Here is a 19,637-nt window from a genome sequence, read left to right on the forward strand (position 1 = left end):
AGATCAGCCAAACAAAATCCTGCCCACTGAACACTCTTCTTATAGCAGAGATCACTAGTAAACACAAACACACACACAGACAGACACACACCTACGTAGAGACAAACACTGTTATCCTTTACCCTTCACTTTACAATGAACCAATAAGAATCTCACTGCAGAATTTTAAAGAAGCTCAGGGAAACAGTAGCTTTTATAATCGTTTTCTGTCTCATTTGTGTCCAATAAGACGGAAACTAAACCCTCGTCTGTCCATCCGGGTCGTTTTCAGGTCCAAACTGGGTTGACACAAGCCTCACACATGTACTCGGTCCCTTCAGCGGTGACTCCTGTAGTGTAAAAGCAGCCTTATTCCATCTGCAGGATATTTTTCCGCACATTTTCCATCCTTCCTACTGTAATCGAGCTCACACACACACACACACACACACACACACACACACACACACACACACACACAGCTCATGATCACACTGCTGTACATCCCATTTGGCAGTGGAACATTGAAATATGGAGCGAGTAGATATTAAATGACAGCTCTTTAAGCTCTCCCCTTCTTCCTGCTCCGGATGAAGCCTAAACCTTCCCTATAAAAGCAAGACGTGCGACGATCATTGAAGTTGAACAAAATGAGGCCGTAAACCAAACAACGCTCCGTATCTCATCACGCCGCGCCTGTCCTCCTCTCCTGATATGAAAGAACGCGTGGATGGCAGCCAGGATGAGAATAAATAACAGTGACAATAGCTCCTCTATGAGAAGCGGTTCGGGAAAACAATATTTGCTCGTCTTACGCCGTAATAAAAACAGAATGGGAGAGAGGGCGAGATGAAGAGACGCGAGTGAGTATAGGTGGGAAATGTGAAATGTTTATGGAGGTGTGAAACCACGGAGCCAAACACAAGTACGTGTGATGTTAAGTAAACACGCCGGGTTATTACAGTCTATCAAAACACACTCGCTTGGATGAGGTCGAGGATAAAAAGGCAATCATAAACGTAAATAGACTTAAAAACGCGCCGGCACTTTAAACTGCACAAGTGCTCATTTTACACATTTGTACATGTTCTCGTTTTCATTCACAGGACGGGGTTGACACCTGCAGCACCGCCGTGCGCAGTCAGCCTGATAGAAATGTATAAAACAAGTGGAAGTATGAAGAAGAGTCTCTGCAGCGCCTCCTACTGACGGGATCTGACACAAACTGCTCTGTCACTAAAGCCTCATGTTTGCTTCAACTTCCCCCTTTTTCTCGCATATTTGCAACGGCCAAGTCCCCATGTCCCTCTATCATCATCACCTAGCAACCATTTTCTTAAAGTACATTTTAAAAAGACACAACGCACGGAGCCGGACGTGCCTCAGCTGAGGAAGGAGTGTGTGATCCCTGCTCCATGCGTGCCGAGCTCTGTTTGGATTGGATCAGTTTAACTTGGCAACACCCAAACCCCTGATTTCATCTTCCTCCAGGAGAGATCCTTCCATGAAGACCTGGACTGGATGAATCTTTGCCTGGATTAAGAAACCCAGAGGGGAAATGACGGCACTGTGCTGAATAACACACCAGCCAAACGCACAAATGTGTCGGGTCACCGCAGCCTCTCGCGAACACGCGTGAAGGAACAGACGTGAACCTAACGCCATCCCACGAGCTGCATCTGCGGCCCTCTGCGCTCCTCCTGCTGAGATGAGGACGTCGTCGCTGACAGCCAGAGGCCCGAGCAGACGGACAGAGGGCACATCTGGCTCGAGTAACAACCCGGCGAACTCTCCTCCATCCCACAGTGGAGAGAGATCATGACATCACTCCGCTCGCTCCTCGTCCCCCCCCCCCCCGACCGCAGGGCAGTAAAGTCTCTCAGTTTCTCCTTTTCCTCTCCTCCCCTTTCTCTCAAACTCTCACCACAAAATCCATCCGAGTCTACTGCTTTCCGCCTCACGCTGCACACACACACACACACACACACACACACACTCCCTTTGAGGTATTTAGTAGGGTGGGGTGAAGTTCTTGACCTCTTGTTTGCTTCTCAGTTTGATACAGAATCTTTATTACGGAAGAACGATCATCCTGCAGTCGTCCTCCACCAGATCAATAACTTTAACTCTTCCTAACGTATAACACGATGATGGGCCTTGGTAGCAACATTCTACCAAACTTTCCCCATAGCTCAGCCCAGCCTTCCTCTTTTTATCCTCACATTCTTCATCATATTCCTCTTCCTCTTTTCTGTCACGGATCTATTTGAGTTCAATTTATAATCCGTAATGTTCTCTGCTCGCTCTTTCCCCCGACTCTATTCCGACGCCGACAGAACACCGATAAGGTGAACGGCGTGTCTCAAGTATACTGATGTCAACTTTTATATTCACGTTAGCGTTTGAGGAATGTCAAGATCGATTCTCCTGCAGCGCGGGGTCGTGTTGCAATCGAGACACGATCATTTAAAAAAGGGGGGAGGAAGCGGGAGTTGGTACAGGCCGAGCGGACCTGTAGATGCCCTCTGAGGCACGAGGTGGGGACGGGAAGGGGGGGGGGGGGGGGGGGTATGAGGTGGATTTAGCCCTCGGATATCCAGAAGGATCTCCGAATCCGAGACTATTCGTTTATGTTCTGGCTCCGCATCCATCTAGAATGTCGTCTTGCGTGACCCCGCGGCCGATCCCACCGTCAGCGAACCGACTCGACGAACAGTCTCTTGGCAGTCGACGGCGAAGTGAACTCCCAGGATGTAAAACTAGCTTGGGTTTTACAGCCCGAGTCGACAACCCTGTGATTACTGCAGTATCACAGCGTCCAAACGAGCCAAATAACAACACCGAAGCTCCTCCGTCCGTGCTGTCACTCTCTGGATGCTCCGGTTTCTGCGGTGGTTAAATTCTATCTCGCTTTGGGTGGGAAATCTATTCCTCATAATTAAACTCCTGATGAAACATTTTGGCTTGTGCTCTGCAGAGATACTTTATCTGTGGGAATTTCCTGGCAGGAGCGTTGTGGGCAGGTACGAGCGCCGGCTCAGGGAAACTTATCCAATACTGATTAAAATTTACTCCAAACTAAATTTGATTTGCTCTTGGCTTCCATTTAGCAACAAAGTGTTTTAATCCCCAAGAAAGCGTTTCTGCAATTTAATTATAAAGATGAGACGTTTGGCTCGTCTGAGAAATCGTTTGCATTTTTTTTGCTTCCTGCCACCGCCACAACAAAGGCCGGCGGGATCGCTGGGAGAGTTCGGCCCCGATATCTGCTCGGGCTTCATTAGGATGATAAGGTCAGTAAATCGCTGCAATATCAAACGACTTCCTTCCTTCTTGTTTACCAGTGGGGCTCTGACCTACAAGTGGAATAAAAATCTAATAAAAGTTCAAATCTGAATCTTTAAATGTAATCACGTTTTTTTTCCAGGGGAAATGAAAGAATGAAATATGTGTGATGGATAACAACGACTCTCGTTTGTTACACTGGGAGTCGTTTCAAGGGTATTGTGTTATCTTATCTCTGCAAAAAAGGCCGGAGAAGAATAGCAGGAGGTGTGCTCGGCGGTGATGTATGCCGCTGTGGTTAGCGGGAGATAAGAGGGAAGGAAGGAAGGAAGGACGGACGGAAGGAAGGAAAGCAGGAAGGGTGAGCGAGCAAGTGAGTTGCCGCATCTTACTTGCTGAGGGTGAGAGCGAGCGAGCCCGTCGCCGCTCTGATGGCGTTCTGTGCCTCCACGTGGGTCATCTCCTCTGCGTTGGTGTCGCCGATGGAAACCACCCAGTCTCCCACCCCGACGCCGGCCTGAGCCGCCTTACCCCCTGGAGTCAGCTGGAGAGAGAGGGGACAAAGGGAGGGAAGGAGGAAAGGAAGTCAGACAGATGGAGGTACAACAACAGGAAGCTCTGACTCTAGATTTAGTTTTATTGATCGAGACGACAATTCTGTAATATTAACATCATTCAAAGCGTCTCTAACTACACACAGCACGTCCTCACACCCCCAAGTGACTCCATCATAAACTCCTCCTCTGCTCCTCATCGATAGCCGTCCTCCGCTGGAGCCTTCACAGAGCTAAACTGAAGAGAAACTAAAGGTTCATTAGGTGTAACGTCTGTTCGCGCTCACTCATCAGCTCGGGGGAGTCGCTGCGTCTGGAGCGAGACGAGATATTTCACTCAACACTATCTGCAGCAGGAATTATAGGTCGCCGTGATGTCACCACTCATCAGCCGGTGATTTAGCGCAGATGTGACCTCCAGCGGGGGAGGGAACCCATTGAAGTTGCAGACGGGAGGGCGGGGAGGAACATGTGTTACAAATAGTCACATCATTTACAGGAAGAATCCATGCAGGCAGGTAAGTCACTGCCACGATGACATCATCCTCAGTTAGTCAGAGAGACGGCCTGGAGTCTCATTACGAGCGTAGGTACAGACAGTTTCTCCTACACACACACAACACCGTCTGCTGTGTGCTTTGAAAACCAACAACATCTAGAGGGAAGTTGCCAAAGCTTGTTTAGTAAAGAGCTTAGTCAGCTCGTCCCCCAGGCTCAATGGAACCAGAGACGTCCAATTCTCAGAGACACAGACTACAAAGCCCTCGCCATCAGATAAATTGAGCGAGTTGCAGGATTTCTGGCACCAAAAAAGAAGCCGCTATTAGGATTCGCTCTCTGGTATCACGGATCCCTGAGAACGTTGTCACACCTGGATCGATACTCCTCACCCGAGCCACCGCGTTCTCTGCTGCCACGCCGCACATTAAACATACTGTAAACACTCAGTCTCTCGCTCTGTAATCTGGTGACTGCTTGGCAACAGAGCGCCACAAAGACAAAGAAGTTGCAGCCTGTCTGCTATCAAAACTCAGGGAAATCTAAAAATAGCAGGAAATGCAATCCAAAGCCACATTCGCTCTTACAGCCAAGCGCAGACATCATGTTAATTGCCTTTGATTTGCGCTCACTGGAAACAATTACAGGGGTTAGGAGGAGATCATTTCTACGTTTAAAGGCTTCAAACGGCTCAGAGTGTGGAGCGAGCGTGGACACATGTGACACTGAGGTACGCTGTGGAAACAAGAGAAGGGTCACATGGTCCCTGACTGCCAGCAGAGACCAGGGCCCAGACCTCCCATACGATGTTACACTCATATTCAGTTGCAATGTTGTGCTATTTTGCTGGATTTTTACTTAAAAGTGAATCTTGCCTAGAACTGAAGTTGAGCCAACAGACGTTTTGGCAGCTTTTTATCTCTGTAGATCTAAAGCCTGCATCTAAAATCTTTAAATAAATACAACAAGAAATGTGATATAGGACGGAAAAAGTTTGTGAACTGTCAAGCAACAAATCAACTAACAAATCAAATCAAAACAAGTTTATTGTGACTGAATTATTAATATTCAAGAATCACGATTTGTGACACAATCGATCTTTTTCTCTCTCCTCTTGTTTAGATCCTCTGTAGGTAGATTGCGTGCGTGTGTGCATGTGTGAGTGTGTGTGTGTGTGTGTGTGTGTGTGTGTGTGTGTGTGTTTGTGTGTGTGTGTGTGAGCTAATGATGGACACGGCCACCTGTGACCCTGGCTCAGGTTCAGAGTGCAGCTGCTCCCTCACTTGAGAAGGCAGCAGTTAAAGTTGCTGCGCTCAGACCTTTGGTTAGCAGGGGGGGCGAAACCCTACACCCCACCAGCAGTTTGTCAATAGGATGAGAGATGAGGGATGACGGAAAACATGTTCACCAACGCAGCAGCACTGCACCGAAACTAGGATCCAACATGGCGGCGTCAGGTTGTGACATTTTCAGTAATCTGAGGCATTTCTAAAGAATTCAGCAGCAGAGTTGTAAAAGATACTTTGGTGAGTTATAACATTTCAAAGCATTCATCTTTAATCCGTTTCCCTGGACTGACCCGACACATGAGCACAACCCCGCGCCCGCCGTGGGCCCGCGACACTTATCCAGAGCGGCCAACATTTACCTCTGTGACGGCTCACATTTACTCTTTCCGCGGCTATTCGGGGGTCGAGGGATAGTCTGTCCTTACATCACACACTCTGCACAGCTGATGCAAAGCCATAAATATCCCTCTGAGAAATAGAAAACCAAAACTGCGAGCATGTGGTCCCCCCGTAATGACTGCACCGAGAGCACCCAGCAGTAACTCACGTTGAAAAACACTGCCGTCCTGATCACAACATAAGACATTCACATCTAACTAGCCAAGGACGAAATTCCCCCCGCGGGCAATCCATCAGTTAGTGCTGAATTATTAATCTACCTCTTCAAGAAGACCTCATTCCCCTGCTCAAATGTGTGTGTGTGTTTAGGAGTGTAAGAGCGATCAGGCAGAAGTCTAAAAGTCAGACAGACACACCCTCAGAGACAGAAATATGAACCTCCATGACACATCCAGCTGTGGCGGTGCGGAGACGTTCACCAATCTCCCCTGCTCGCCTATTGACATGACATCATCGGCAATTTCCTCCCTAACGTTTGATTTCAGGAGAGTGGCATGTGTGCGTCTGTCGATGGAAACCAGATGGTGCTCGGGAGGCTCCGCTTTACGATATCGCCGCCGTGTTTACGGACTCGCGATGTCACGAGATCTGGGACTGATAGAAGTCCAGACTTCTGGGCGGAAGAAGCGGAGGGTTGCCCCGGGTTTTAAGTGAGTTTCCTGCTGAAATGGGGACGGTTTGAAGATAATCATACCCCTGTATGCTCACAGGCTCACAACATGACCCAACTAGAAGAGCACATACCTCCTCCAAGGCAGAAGAAGCTCCGATACTTTTGAAATTAAGTGACAAAACATTGAGAAGTGTTTCAAATTCCAGGATCCGCGCTTCCAGGTTTCAAACTAGTTGAGCGATCCGGCCAAGAACGAAACCCCCTGAGTCACTGAGACGCTGTTGACGGTCATTAAATACATTGAAACCGTTGGAAGCTGTTTGTACCTAAACAAACAGAGCAGAGGCGGCGTTTCTGTGATGTGGGTCCAAACTAAGACTCTCAGAGCGCTTAAGTCTCCGATACCTCAGCATGGCAGAGCTGAGCTTGATGTGTTTAACTGAAGACGCTTTGTGTTGTTGTTTGTTGTTGTTAGGAGGTAATGGCAGATCTCCTTGTCGCCCATTGAGCTTCTATTCTTCTGCTTCTTCTTGTGGTTGACACTTTTTTGATGCACAGCGGCCGCAATCTGATGATGTAAGCGGATGACGTCACTTACGCCCCCAGGACCCCCAGGACCCCCACATGTGCAGAGTATAATTTGGCCTGAATTGAGCACATGGTTCGATTCTCTGCGGACCTTTATGAGGAGACGAAGGTCTCAGTGTGGCCACGTTAAACTAATTTAGAGTGTAATTTGATAGGATCCAAGTTAAGTCGAGGAAAGGCCTCGTTTTCTCTTTTTAAAGCTTTACTTAGTGGGAGTGAAGCCCAGAACTCTGCCAAACTCTGTGCTGGCTTCACTGGAATTTTTATGTGCATCTTTCTGGTACACGAGGCAATCAAGAAACTGATCCGCTTCCCAGGGACTTGATGTAAAAAACAATAAAGTAAAAGGTTACGTTCACTTCTTGCTATTGTTAAGTGGGTGTATATTACAGCAGGGGGAAAACTGCCAACGTGGTCAGAAGGTTATTTTTCATTTCACCGTGACCTTAACAGTTTGTCTTGGCATCGTCTCTTTCCTCTGATTTCACTGGGAAAATATTCCATTTAATTTGCCGGAGTCCATCATCTGGGGAGAGAAACCAAGTGTCGAGGACGCATTAGACACAGACGGGAGACAATGGGGTCGTCTGTGGGCAGCGACACGGTGGCTATGAGAAAAATGCCAGGAATGCTGAGAAAGCATAACTTTCCAGGCCTCGCAGACGGAGGAGGAAGGAAGCGGAGTGTACATAGAGGCCCCAACACACACACACACACTCATCACAGCACCGCACCACACCTTTCCAACTCTACACACTGACAGAATCCTCATTTAATTTATCACATATCAGGTTAATGATGATGGCTTCATCCAAGATTCTATATTTCAATTGTCTTTCCATAGTACAGCCAAACATATGAACCCAGGAGATACCGTGTCTACGCACAAAGAGAAAGGAGAATACAAGGCTAAAAAAAGGAACAAAACAATTACAGACTGTGCAATATTGGAGAAATGAAGGTGCAGACCACAGTAGATCACCATGGTGACAGGAGCAGGAAATAGTTCTAACCAGCTGGGGCATGACACGTTAAAGTCACACCTCACATATCTCAAAAACACATTGTGCAATTTGAATTGTGAAGTTGGAAAATGCAAATATTAACGTGTGATCCCTCTGACGGCCCCTATGCTAGGACGCGAGCGTAGAGGAATAGCTTTGCTCGCCTATGTCGGAGCACAACAGCGCCTGAAGTGGTTATGAATCCGCCCTGCGAGCACACGAGTTCATCTTAACAAACAACAAAACAAACAGACGTACATTTATTGATCTTTCAGGCGTGGTTGTGTTGTTTCTCATCTCTTTTGCTGCTCAGCGTTGTGGAGAGCCCTTTGTGCTGTCAGTCTGCGTGTGCCTCATTGTGTATTCTCCTTTCAAACCGGCCGTCTGAGCCCAGATTCTTATCTCAACAGCCACAAAAGCAACGGAGACCACCCACTGATATACATGAAATGGAAGCCGTGCAGCCCGGGCTTTACCGTGACTTTTTCCTTTCCCCGCCAATACGGAGAAACTGTACAACTTTGGAGGTTTACATCCCAGTAGTTGAGCCGTTTCCAACCCCGACAGCGCGATTCAGCCTTCTTTTTTTTGTGTGTGTGTGAAGGAGAGCAAACAGTTCCCCCGAGAGGCAAACAGAGAAGAAGAAAAAAACCCTCCTTCACGTCTTTATAACTCTGCTACACTCTGGAGCCTCCTGGACCAGTCTGGCTACGAGGATATTAGCCACTAACCAGACATTAAGGTTCCAATCACAGCAGAATAGGAGGCCACTATCAATCTCACACCAGGCAACTTAGAAGTGCCCGGGTCTAACAAAATAAATGAATGCAGGAACAGCTTTGCACTGCAGAACATTTACGTCATATTTCTATGTCAGGGAGGAATATGATCAGCATGTGTAATGTGCCTGGCTCCGGGAAAAACTGCCCTCCTGCACCGGCTGATTCATCAAGATAATTCAACCACTACTATCGATTCCACCAACATCCTTCATCTCGTGCTCTCAGGCTGAAAGTCTTTCGTCAGATTCGACTCCTATATAGGGAAAAACACACTTTGTCGTGGTCCTGTAAGGCTTTTTACATCCGTTTGCTTGGTGTTTAAGGAGCAGGGAAGTGTTTTTTGTCAAGCGTCCAAGGAGAACATTCTGTTTCTGAGTGCGATGTCTGCCGGAGAGCCGAGGAGATACAAGACGTGTACTGACAAGGTGGGTGATAACTGCGGCTCTCACCACAGGATTACGTCAACGCTGTCTCGCTCATCACACGCACACACATATACACACACACGTCTTAATGTGATACAGCACAGCATGGCCTTTACGAGCCCCGCGCTAATCAAAGCAGCACGCGATAAAATTTGACAACCAATAAGAAACATGGAATTAATAGCTGAAATAAACCACAATCTTCTCTTCTTCTTCTTCTTCTTCCTCGCACAGTGTCGTCGAACCGCAGGAGTGACGGAGACGATGTGGGATTACATTGTGAGGCGAAAGGCCAAAACTGACTCCCAACATTATAACCTATTCAACCCTGATTACCTCCCGAGCGTGAGAGTGCAAATATTGAACAAAAATTATGAATTAATAAATGCAAATACGGCCAACATTTATAGGTCACTGCAGCCTCTGAGGTACAACCAATACAACGCCATAATAGAATGCCGGTCTGTGCTCGCAATAGCTGGCAGCGACATGGAATTATTTTATGTGCGTGTGTGTGTGTGTGTGTTAGTGTGTGTGAGAGAGAGTACAAAGCTGTACTCTCTGCACTTATAAGGCTTGGAAAGCGGTTGTTGTTCACTTCAATAACAACTGCAGTTTATAGAGTATTTGAAAATCCATTTGATGAAGATGTGGCAGCCTAACATGGAGAGTGGAGTGTTCCAAAGTGCCACTAAACAAACGACTGCGTGTCCTTGTAAGTAAGGAGCGATACGACGGGCCGCACCAGCGCCGCCAAATATGAGAAAGTGAGAGATGTGGAAATAAACGGAGAATGCGAGAGTTTTATTATGGGCGAAAGACGACGTGCGTACAAGTTTAGACTGAAGGCTCGCAGACGAAGGAAGAGTGGGCGGGATAGGAAGGATTTTTAACAGGAATACCTGTGGCAACATGAGTATGACATAAACAAACACGTTCTCTTACCCTTGACACAGTGAGGGGCATGCTGAAGTCCTTTCCCCCCTGCAGCCTGAAGCCCCAAGGCGCCGGGCCGCTCAGGGTTACTGAGTATGCGTTCATGGCCTTGAGGGGGAGAAAAGAGGAAACGCTGTGTTAATGACTGGCGGAAGCAGAGAGAGAGAGAGAGAGGGGATATCCAAGGCCGCGCTGCCCGTCACATATTAATGCGCCTCTCAGAGAAGATAAATTAAACCTGAGCAAAGTTCACTTCTAAGAATCACAACACGGCAATTATTCGTTAAATTGGTGTTGTTTTTGTAGAATTCACTTTGGGGGAATATATCAGAGCTGTCACTAGGATACCACATCCAAGGTGAGAACTCATATAGAGACAGGATTTAGAGGGAAATGACATCTACTGCAGTGTGTTAGAGGACTTCTGTATACAATCCATCTGCGTTTATAAGCCGGTGCCAGCAAGGAATTCTATACGTATTAGTAATAATAATATATTAACCTCACAAACATGCCTTGATATTCCATTACAGTCATAAAATATGTGCCTGGTGTTCAGCAAGTGTTCAGATTTGACCATAACAAATTGTTGAGAGTGGAAGGCACAGAAATAAACAAGGCCGACTCATTTTAAGAACCAAGGACAACTTGAGACATGACAGCTCTCTGCCACTTGCTCCTATAAAGTGACTGACCGCCGTGCCAGTGACCTCTGAACCTGCTGCACCCCCCCCCCCCCCCCCCCCTTACTCCCACTCTAACCCTTAAATCCTCCACCTCTTCACCATCGTCATCGCCTCTACCGGACGTCAGTTGAGGCTCAACGCCGACGCCGACGCCACGCAAACCTACCTTGTCCTCAAAGGCCGGCTGGTAAGTCAAACCTGGGAGAAAGCTAGAGAGTCTGTGCGCTAAGGCAAGCAGATTCTCTCTGTGTTGGCAAACCCTTACACACAACCACCCCCCCCCACATACACACACACACACGCTGTCTGTGACACAGGCAAGCCCTTGCCTCTCCTTACTCCTCAGAGGCTATATAAGGAATGTAAAACTACACCAAACTATTTCAGCCCAACACCCACATGAGTCACGGAGAGGAGGGGGGAGATGGAGAGAGGTAACATCAAATACCCGTATATTCTGGCAAAAGCTTTGCACATTAAAGCCAATGGATGTCTTAAATAAGTAAATTTGTGAAGTGGCAGATGGCCACAGCTGAAGTGGAGCTTATGGAATGCTACATTCCTTCCGGCGGGCACGAAAGAACAGCGCAACCGAACCAGCAATTACAGAAGCTTTTGACATCTTGCTCTTGAAGCAACAGGGAAACTCGCATAACAAGAACGTAAAGAGAAATGAAGCTTTTTAGGCCAGAAACCTTACAAACTCTCTTATCTACACAGCCGCTCAGTGCAGGGTTAACACAAGGTTCACCCAGGTGCTAATTAAAGGGAAATGCCTCCAAAGTTTTTCTTTAATATTGAAATTCATTCATATTTATGTGCTAGTTTAAGAGTAATTGTCAGTGCTTTGGACTTTTTACGATTGTATAAACAACTTTGGCTAGTTTTATTGGGATTCCCACGTGGAAGCTGTAGAACATTAACAAAAATATCAGAAGAAGAGGAAGAGAAGTGCCATATAAAGCAGCAGTATTACATTAAAGTCATTATGACAAGGTATAAAAGTGCTGAGTCAAAAAGGGCTTTATTGATTTTTGGTATCAGTATCAATCAGTGGGGCATTAAGGGCTTTTAAAGCATTACAATGCTTAATTATTCAAATGGGATCTCAAGTTTCTGGCTTACACAGCGATATTTACTGAGATAGTTCATCAGCTGTTACACAGAAAAGCAGATAAACGTCTCACTCACTTTAATGTGTCCAACAAATAAAGAGTTTACGACACAAAAAAGAACGCCGGATTCTCAGAAAATGTAATAACGAAGATATGGATTAGTTAAGTGTCGTTCTCCTTCACATTATAGCTCATATAAAAGATGCCTGGGAGCCGAATTATCGATTAGGAGACAGAGAAAACAAACAAAAACGCACTTAACAGCAGCTAACAGAAGCTAGATTGTACTTGTAAGAGTCAAACGCGAGTGTTTCTAATTGATTATAACAAGAGGCTGGGGAATAATGACATGGCTCCAGATGTATTCAAGTTAATTAAAGCCGAGCATCTATATGAGGCCAGAGGCGGAATAAATCATCAGCTCGTCTGGTATGTCTGTGATGCCTTCACGGACGCTGTCCATGTTTGTGGTGGGCTATTAATAAGCTGCCCCGGTGTCACCATAATGTTCCTATAGGATCTGGAAGTGAAGTAGTGGCTGCTGTGCGCCCCCCTACTCAAAAACATACAGCACATTTACGCGTTAAACCCACGTAACTTAACCGAAGACCCGCTGAAGTTTCTTGGTGCCGTTTAAGAACTTTGACTCTTTAATTTTCGAGAGAAAGTTGCAGGACGGCACGCAAAAAAACTTCGACAAACTCTCTGCTCCCCCCTCCAGACACAAAGTAGTTAGTATCGCTACAGCGCACAAAGCTCACGTAAAGTACGTCTAAAGTTTTATTTTACACACACACACACACACACACACACACTTACACTCATACACACACACTCAGACAGGAGCGAGTTGAGATGTATGGAAGGATGAGTTCACGTACCTCTTGTCCCTCCTCGCCAGACATGGTGGATGAGTGTACCGGGTAACGAGTGTGCGTCTCGGTTAGCAGGCGAGCTGTGGGACTTCCTTAAAGCGGACGTCAGGAAGCCGCCGTGTTCCCCTTGGTGAGCAGCAGCGATCATTCCCTGGAATTCCTTTTAGTACGAGTCCACTCCCACGTCACAGGTCACATGGGCCACACTTCATTTATACGCATGTAATTAAAGGATAAACCAGGAGAGGCCCCGGTTTACCCCCAATAAACTTGACTAAGCTTCAGCCCCGCCACGGTCAAGGCTCATGGAATGGTTGATAAAGGAGACTGACACAAGATTTTTTTTCATTTTTAGTGTTTTTCCATTGATGGATAGCTAACAATAGTTTAAGGCCACAAGGGTGAATCCAGCCCTGAACGCCTCTCACACAATCATGAGATCTGGGCCCTTTTCAATGCAATCAACAATAGAGTTGTTCCTTTAGTTATTGTAGTAGCCTTGAACTCTGAGACAGCATCCCACTACTAAATGGAATGAACATCTAGACTAGGTTTATGGACAAATGTATTAGTTTTAAGAAAATATCACCGAATGTCTACATGACACTTTATACACCCTTGCCATAACATAGTAAATATCTTTATTTGTACTCTAAGTATGTAATATTTCAGTCATTACATCCACATTGAAGGTAATTGTGCTGCAATAGAATTCTGCTGTAATTGAATTATGTTGTTTTTATATATTTCTTTTTACTTATTTTGGATTATATCTGCTTTCAATGTACTAACATGTTTGTGTGTATTTCATTTATAATTAAGAAGAGAAAGAGTAACATGTTTTTCTTTTCAGCCGTCTATGGCTCATATCCATAAATCCCGTGAGAAAATGAACATTGAAAACTATTGATGTGTCATGTGTTTGTATTAATAAACTACAATTCCAATTCACATTTACATTTTTGTTATCAGTCAAACTCCAGTTACTTCACCTTGACAGTACGTTATTTGGCCAGCAGATGTCGACAAACTCCAACAAAACACAGCTGGTCCCCTCCGGCTGCTCCCCCGTTCCCCCATCATCGTCATCATCATCATCACAGCTAGAAATCATGAATCATCACTGAGGATCCAAGCTAACGTAGTATAAAGCCGATCAGTCAGTTACTTACACCATTAATTCATAGAACATCCAAGTAAAGTAGCTATTATTTAGTTGAGCTACATCAGTGATTTTAGTTGACGTTGCAGGAGCGGGGCCTAGTTTAAGGCATAAACATTAGCTTCTCTTGTCTAAAACCTAGCAAGCTTAGCTCAACTTATACTACACTTTTGTGAAAGATGGCTGACAACGGAGCACACCCGACCGAAGAGGACCCAGCCGCAGCTTTTCTGGCTCAACAGGAGAGTGAGATAGCGGTGATAGAGAATGACGGTGACGGCGACGGCTTCGGGGCTTTGGAAGGGGCCGGCGACGAACCGCCACCCAACTACGGTAAGTTTATGACTGGGCTAACACAAGCTAACTGTGGCTAAAAGTAGCTAGCATGTCAACCTTCACCTGAACTAGGTTTGTACTTGACGGGAAACAGTATATTACAACGTTATATTACAGCTTTCTAAGACTATTATCATCAGTATTACTACGACCGGGTAGTTACCGGGCAGTAAAGTCTAGCTTAGTCATTTGGTAATTAGCGAAACTAATGTTGCTGGTGTGACGGGTTGACGAGTGCCCGTGTTATCCGATGACTTTTGACGTCTCTGGATGCTTGAAGTGACAGCAGGTGTCAAAAACAGCAAGAGGTCGATAGGTTAAGTAAAGGTGTCAATAGTTTACGCATTTTTTACAAGCATAATACTAAATAATACCGTAAGACAAATACAAAGACAAAAAAATGAGCTGAAAAACAATATTAGGTTATTGAGGAATATCTTTTATAAAGTTCCGAGTCACCGGACTTACATTTGTTAGAATATTTGTATTTTTAATATAATGTTTGCACTTAAACTGTATGGGTAATTCAAGTTAAAGAGCATTTGACCATTGACAGCCTCTTTCCATGCAGTAAATCTAGATGTGTCATATTCTGTGTCATTAATCAGCAGTTATGATTATGAAGTGTGTGATCCGTAGTAGTAACCAGGTGACTCACTCGTATCCCAGCTGTCTCTCTGCTCACGCTTCAGTGCCCAAACAGGTGCTGCTGCATTTCTGAGCGCTTGAAGAAAAAGCTCTGTGCAGTGACAAACAGGCGTTGTAAAGAAGCTCAGCAACTAGGAAGCCCACAGAGGAGCCTTGGAATTAATATTGAGCTTTTTTTTTGTCCATCTGATCGTTTTAGACGAGTTTTTGGACGAGTTTGTGGAGGAGCCTGCCACAGTGAACGGGGACATGTTTCAGGTGAGAGAAATCTACATCATTCACAAATTATATGATTAATGTTGCACTACCTCTTTCTTTTTGTGACAGTATCTGTTTATGTTATCTTTTTTTCACTTGATTCATATAAGGATTTTTCATCACAAACTGTAGTTTCTGCAGTGTTGTTATTTGAAAATAAATCCATTTTATGTCCCCTGTAAGGAATCCAACGGCCCAACAGACAGCTATGCAGCCCTCGCCCAGGTGGATCAGCTGTTATAATCTCTTTTCAATTCATTCACGTGAGAACTTTGGTTACATACTATAGTTTTTGCAATGGGTTTGTTTAAAAATATCTACATTTGATCTCCTCTGGAAAGGAATCCAATGGCCCAACAGACAGCTATGCAGCCATCGCCCAGGTGGATCAGCTGAGGCAGGAGCCAGAGAGTTTACGCAAATGGAGGGAGGAGCAGAAGACTCGCCTGGAGGCTCTAGGTCAGATGTTCTCCAGCTGATCTTGTGATGTACTCCCTCTACTCTGCACATCTGCATGAACACATTAATTGCGTAACCATCTAATTAGAATGTGTCTGCTCTTCTCCCTCTTTGCATTGCGGGACTCCTGACTCGATGCACACCTGCACCGCGACTAGACTCGGCATCCAAGACAGCGGAGGCTGAGTGGAGAGAGAAAGCCAAGAAGGAGCTGGAGGACTGGCACGTACACCAGAGTGAGCAGATGGAGAAGAACAAGGCCAACAACAGGTTAGTGAGGCTCATCCCCTGCTCACACACACGCTGATGTTGACCTTCTGACCCGTTTCTTTGCTGTCACTGCATCACGTATTAAATGTTTTGTCTGAGCGATTCATATCCTCCATGTGGTCATTTTCATTATTAACTATAAATGTACAGATGAGGTTAGGACTCATTCCAGATAAAGACAGGTTGTTGTTTTTAATGATTACCAGTCAGTGTTTCTTTCACATGATGCTTACAAACATGCCCGGTTCTCCTTCTCTCGACCCGGCTAACCCCTTCTTCTCTCACACTCTCCAACAGACTCTGTCCAAGTCTGGCACGGTATCTCTCTGCATCTATGACTTAGTTTAGGCTGGTTTTCTCCCCGCTCCCGCTCCCACCCCTCTCCCCTCCCCTTCCGTCTCTTTGTAAGCCCTGAGAGACAATCAATCCTCTGAGGACATGTTACCACGCCGCCGTCGTCTATCCAGTTTGTACACCGAGTAAAGAAAACAGGAAGCTTAGTAGCTACAAGGAATGCAAGGCAGTGGACTTAATCCACGACACTGCAGAGGCCTCATGCAATCTGCGTTTGTCTGTTATATTGAATCGTTCCAAACTGGTTTATCAGCTCAGCACTCGACTGACGCCCGGATGATTCTGGCTCATTTCCATCTCATCAGAGCTCGTCTCTCTCGATTGCTTACTCCCTGTTCTCATGTGTGTGTGTGCGTGCGTGTGTGTGTGTGGCTCTAACGTTTCTCAGCTTGCTGTGTGACACTGAACCTGTTCTGCTCTCTCTCCTTTCTCTCCTCCCCTGCTTTCTGGGCCTTGCCTGCCTGCTAGGATTGCTGACAAGGCTTTCTACAAACAGCCCAACTCTGATGTTATAGGCTTTGTGTAGGTTTAGACCTTTTCTGCTTTCTAACCTTTTGATGATAGACGCCCCCCCCACCCCCCAACCCATGAATTAACATAATGACCTCATGCATGCCTCAACACTAAAATGACTCAAGTGTGTGGCGTATTTTGCAGTTTTTTTTAAATTTGCATTTGTTGAAATAGACAAATTTGGCTCTGACAGGTTGGATGATTGGGGATAAAAAAAGAAAATGCATGAAATGATTTGTGTGTGTATCCTGTGCACAAGTACTGTTCCTGTGGTTGAGCACCAGATGTGGGTCAGACAGTGGTTGCAGGAGTGGAGTTTGAGCTGAAGTCCCTCTCAGACTGGGATTTGATCCGTGTGTGTGTCCCCCCCCTGTGCAGAGCGTCCGAGGAAGCCTTCCTGGCAGAGGCCGACGGCGACAGCCCGGGAAGCGAGTGGGAGCGAGTCGCCCGCCTGTGCGACTTCAACCCCAAAACCAACAAGCAGGCCAAGGACGTCTCTCGGATGCGCTCCGTCCTCATCTCCCTCAAACAGACGCCTCTAGTTCGCTAGAGCGGGAGGATAGAGGGAGGATTTTCTAACACAAACATTGCCTTTTTAAGTTTCCAACTCCACTTTGCGTCACAGGTTTTTAACGCCCTTCTCCCTACATCTCTCAGTATATTTATAACCATTGAAAACCTCCCGTCTTTCTTAACGACTATCACTCTAAAATGATAGATTGCACCTCACATTTGGGGGAAAATGAAGGACTGTTGATTTGTTTTGACTTCCTTTAACTGGTCAGTTTTATTACGACTATACTTAAGAAAATATTGTTACTCTTACCTTAAACCTTTCCTTCCCCTTTAACTTAACATTATAAGGTCAACTTTACTGCATGCCTCTACTATTATTTTTAATGTGCAATTTTTGTTTACATAAATTTGCATATTTGGTCAATGTTGAGCATTAACCTAGTTTGTCAAAGCACTAATAAGGGTTAGACTGTAACCACTTACGCCTCTAATCGATGAAGAATCATTGCAAACACTTCACATTTGTTGTATCCTATCTTTCCTTTGTCACTGAGATAATCAACCTCCTTCTCCCAGATGCATAAATAAGCTTGTGGCCTTTTTTTTGATCTCATGCTCCAGTTTCCATCTCCACAAATTTTTTCTTCTCAATTAGGCTCAAGGCTTTTACAACCAAAGATGTCTGTCATCTAAATTAAACAGCTTGTAATAACTTCATTTCACAAGCATCCTCAAAAAGTTTGCACAGTTTACGTTTTCCACCGATGTAATAATGTTTTAGATTTCTTTTTTTTAAACAGCAAGGAATGAGGTGTCAATTTTAACAGTTATGACTGCACATTGTTTCACATGTTGCCTATTTGGACATTATGAAGCCTGTAAAAAGTGAATGTTTAAAAAGGGAACTGGAAAACAATAAAAATACAACAACTGATGAGGTTGACTGACATTTGTTTGTTCATACATCCTGCGTTTACGTCTAACATAACCACGCCCCCTTCTCCCCCAGCTGCCATATGCACCCATATCAGCCACTCAGCCAGGCTATTTAAGTATAAACATTCTTAGAACCCGGCCAACAAGTCTCCTGAATCCATTATCTAAAACACATACAGGACAACCGAGTCAGGATCAAACTTTATTTACATCAGAAAGTACAAGCACGTGTTCTCTGTGGCAGAAAAATTAAAACAAAGCACCAAGTTCCCTTCGAGATCTTAATTCACATTTAATATGAAGTTACACTGATTCCACCCTGCTGGCTGTGAGGAGCTCAATCATAGTGATCAATAGGCGACAGTATTGGCATTGATATAAGGGTGTAAGATTTAAATACTCTATGTTCAGTTCATTGTGGCGGATTCTTCATTCTTTGGGTTTGACTGCTGTGACAAACACACCGACGACGATGGCGACTACAGTGAAGCCCTGAGCGAAGATTCGTCCCCTCATGAGCATCTGGGACTGCCGGGTGTTTCCTTTAAGGAAGGCGCGGAGGCCGTAAGTCAGAGCTCCAGCTGTGCCCAGGCAACCTAAACAACACAAAGCACAACATTCAACAACACGTGCCTTAACTTTTTCAAATAATTTTCACGTGTATGTTGCTGAGGACACCGCGTGCCCTCTGGTGTTTCATAACCATAACCATGACGACACCAGCTGGGATCAATTAACCTACAAACCTAATGAACACAACAATACACGAGCTTCTGACGTGGTGGAGTATGGCCGACATTAAAACAAACGCCGCTTATAATAACTTAACATTAGAACAGTTTGCTCCCTCTTGTGTAACCTTAACCAGCTCACACTCACCTATGGGGACGAGCGGGTTCTCTTTCGTTTTTCGCATGAATTTCTCCTTGAAAGTTTCGTCTTTGTGCCTCGGTGTAGGCATGAAACCTTCGATGACGGGCGGCTTGGAGAAGTCAAACGGGACATTTCCAGTCGGAGGCGTTGGAGTTTGTTCAGAAATCGAAGGTGTAGCTGTAGCGGCCATGATTTCAGCCCGATGGGAACATATACAGAAGTGGCAATCAGAACATCCGGTTGCACTTTGTCCCAATTCTTCAAAATAAGAGCGCCGACGTTTG

At 45.5% G+C, this 19,637-nt stretch overlaps 3 protein-coding genes across 5 annotated transcripts in view; 1 reads left to right on the top strand and 2 right to left on the bottom strand.

Annotated features, from left to right (window-relative positions):
• LOC143010472 (PDZ and LIM domain protein 7-like) overlaps window positions 1–13,199 on the bottom strand; it is a 30,297-nt gene extending 17,098 nt beyond the window's left edge. Inside the window, exons 1-3 of one of the 2 annotated variants that reach the window (XM_076162803.1) lie at window positions 13,035–13,199; window positions 10,362–10,460; window positions 3,657–3,808 (exon numbers count right to left, since the gene is read on the bottom strand). In XM_076162803.1, coding sequence (XP_076018918.1) covers window positions 3,657–3,808; window positions 10,362–10,460; window positions 13,035–13,058 — 275 coding nt within the window. In that variant the 5' untranslated portion in view covers window positions 13,059–13,199. Of the gene's footprint in view, window positions 1–3,656; window positions 3,809–10,361; window positions 10,461–11,204; window positions 11,294–13,034 lie in introns of those variants that run through there. The other variant, XM_076162804.1, reaches the window with a different exon arrangement.
• A 906-nt stretch (window positions 13,200–14,105) lies between these two features.
• cltb (clathrin, light chain B) lies at window positions 14,106–18,478 on the top strand. 2 transcript variants are annotated; one of them, XM_076162791.1, is made up of 6 exons: window positions 14,106–14,523; window positions 15,374–15,432; window positions 15,616–15,657; window positions 15,774–15,891; window positions 16,050–16,161; window positions 16,459–17,487. In XM_076162791.1, exons 1-6 carry the CDS (start codon window positions 14,370–14,372, stop codon window positions 16,502–16,504), a joined length of 531 nt encoding a protein of 176 aa, XP_076018906.1. In that variant the 5' UTR covers window positions 14,106–14,369; the 3' UTR covers window positions 16,505–17,487. The 2 variants fall into 2 exon arrangements, with proteins under 2 accessions (XP_076018906.1, XP_076018904.1); XM_076162789.1 differs by having other exon boundaries at window positions 14,109–14,523; window positions 17,407–18,478.
• Window positions 18,479–18,669: 191 nt separating this feature from the next.
• On the bottom strand, window positions 18,670–19,581 carry higd2a (HIG1 hypoxia inducible domain family, member 2A). The gene is made up of 2 exons (XM_076162792.1): window positions 19,360–19,581; window positions 18,670–19,076 (listed from the first exon to the last, which is right to left on the bottom strand). Exons 1-2 carry the CDS (start codon window positions 19,541–19,543, stop codon window positions 18,910–18,912), a joined length of 351 nt encoding a protein of 116 aa, XP_076018907.1. The 5' UTR covers window positions 19,544–19,581; the 3' UTR covers window positions 18,670–18,909.
• Between the last annotated feature and the right edge of the window lie 56 nt (window positions 19,582–19,637).

The sequence above is a fragment of the Genypterus blacodes genome, unplaced genomic scaffold, assembly GCF_046128005.1.
Source record: "Genypterus blacodes isolate CSIRO-AG114 ecotype Tasmania unplaced genomic scaffold, CSIRO-AGI_Gbla_v1 ptg000128l_1, whole genome shotgun sequence".
In the NCBI taxonomy this organism is placed as follows: domain Eukaryota; kingdom Metazoa; phylum Chordata; class Actinopteri; order Ophidiiformes; family Ophidiidae; genus Genypterus; species Genypterus blacodes.

Excerpts from the sequence above, each read along its gene's own strand:
- cltb (XM_076162789.1), top strand. The coding sequence starts at position 14,370 with ATGGCTGACAACGGAGCACACCCGACCGAAGAGGACCCAGCCGCAGCT. Across the intron at positions 15,892-16,049 it reads GACTCGCCTGGAGGCTCTAG|ACTCGGCATCCAAGACAGCG; the intron begins GTCAGATGTTCT and ends CACCGCGACTAG. Across the intron at positions 16,162-17,406 it reads AAGAACAAGGCCAACAACAG|AGCGTCCGAGGAAGCCTTCC; the intron begins GTTAGTGAGGCT and ends CCCCCTGTGCAG.
- higd2a (XM_076162792.1), bottom strand. The coding sequence starts at position 19,543 with ATGGCCGCTACAGCTACACCTTCGATTTCTGAACAAACTCCAACGCCT. Across the intron at positions 19,077-19,359 it reads GAACCCGCTCGTCCCCATAG|GTTGCCTGGGCACAGCTGGA; the intron begins GTGAGTGTGAGC and ends TGTGTTGTTTAG.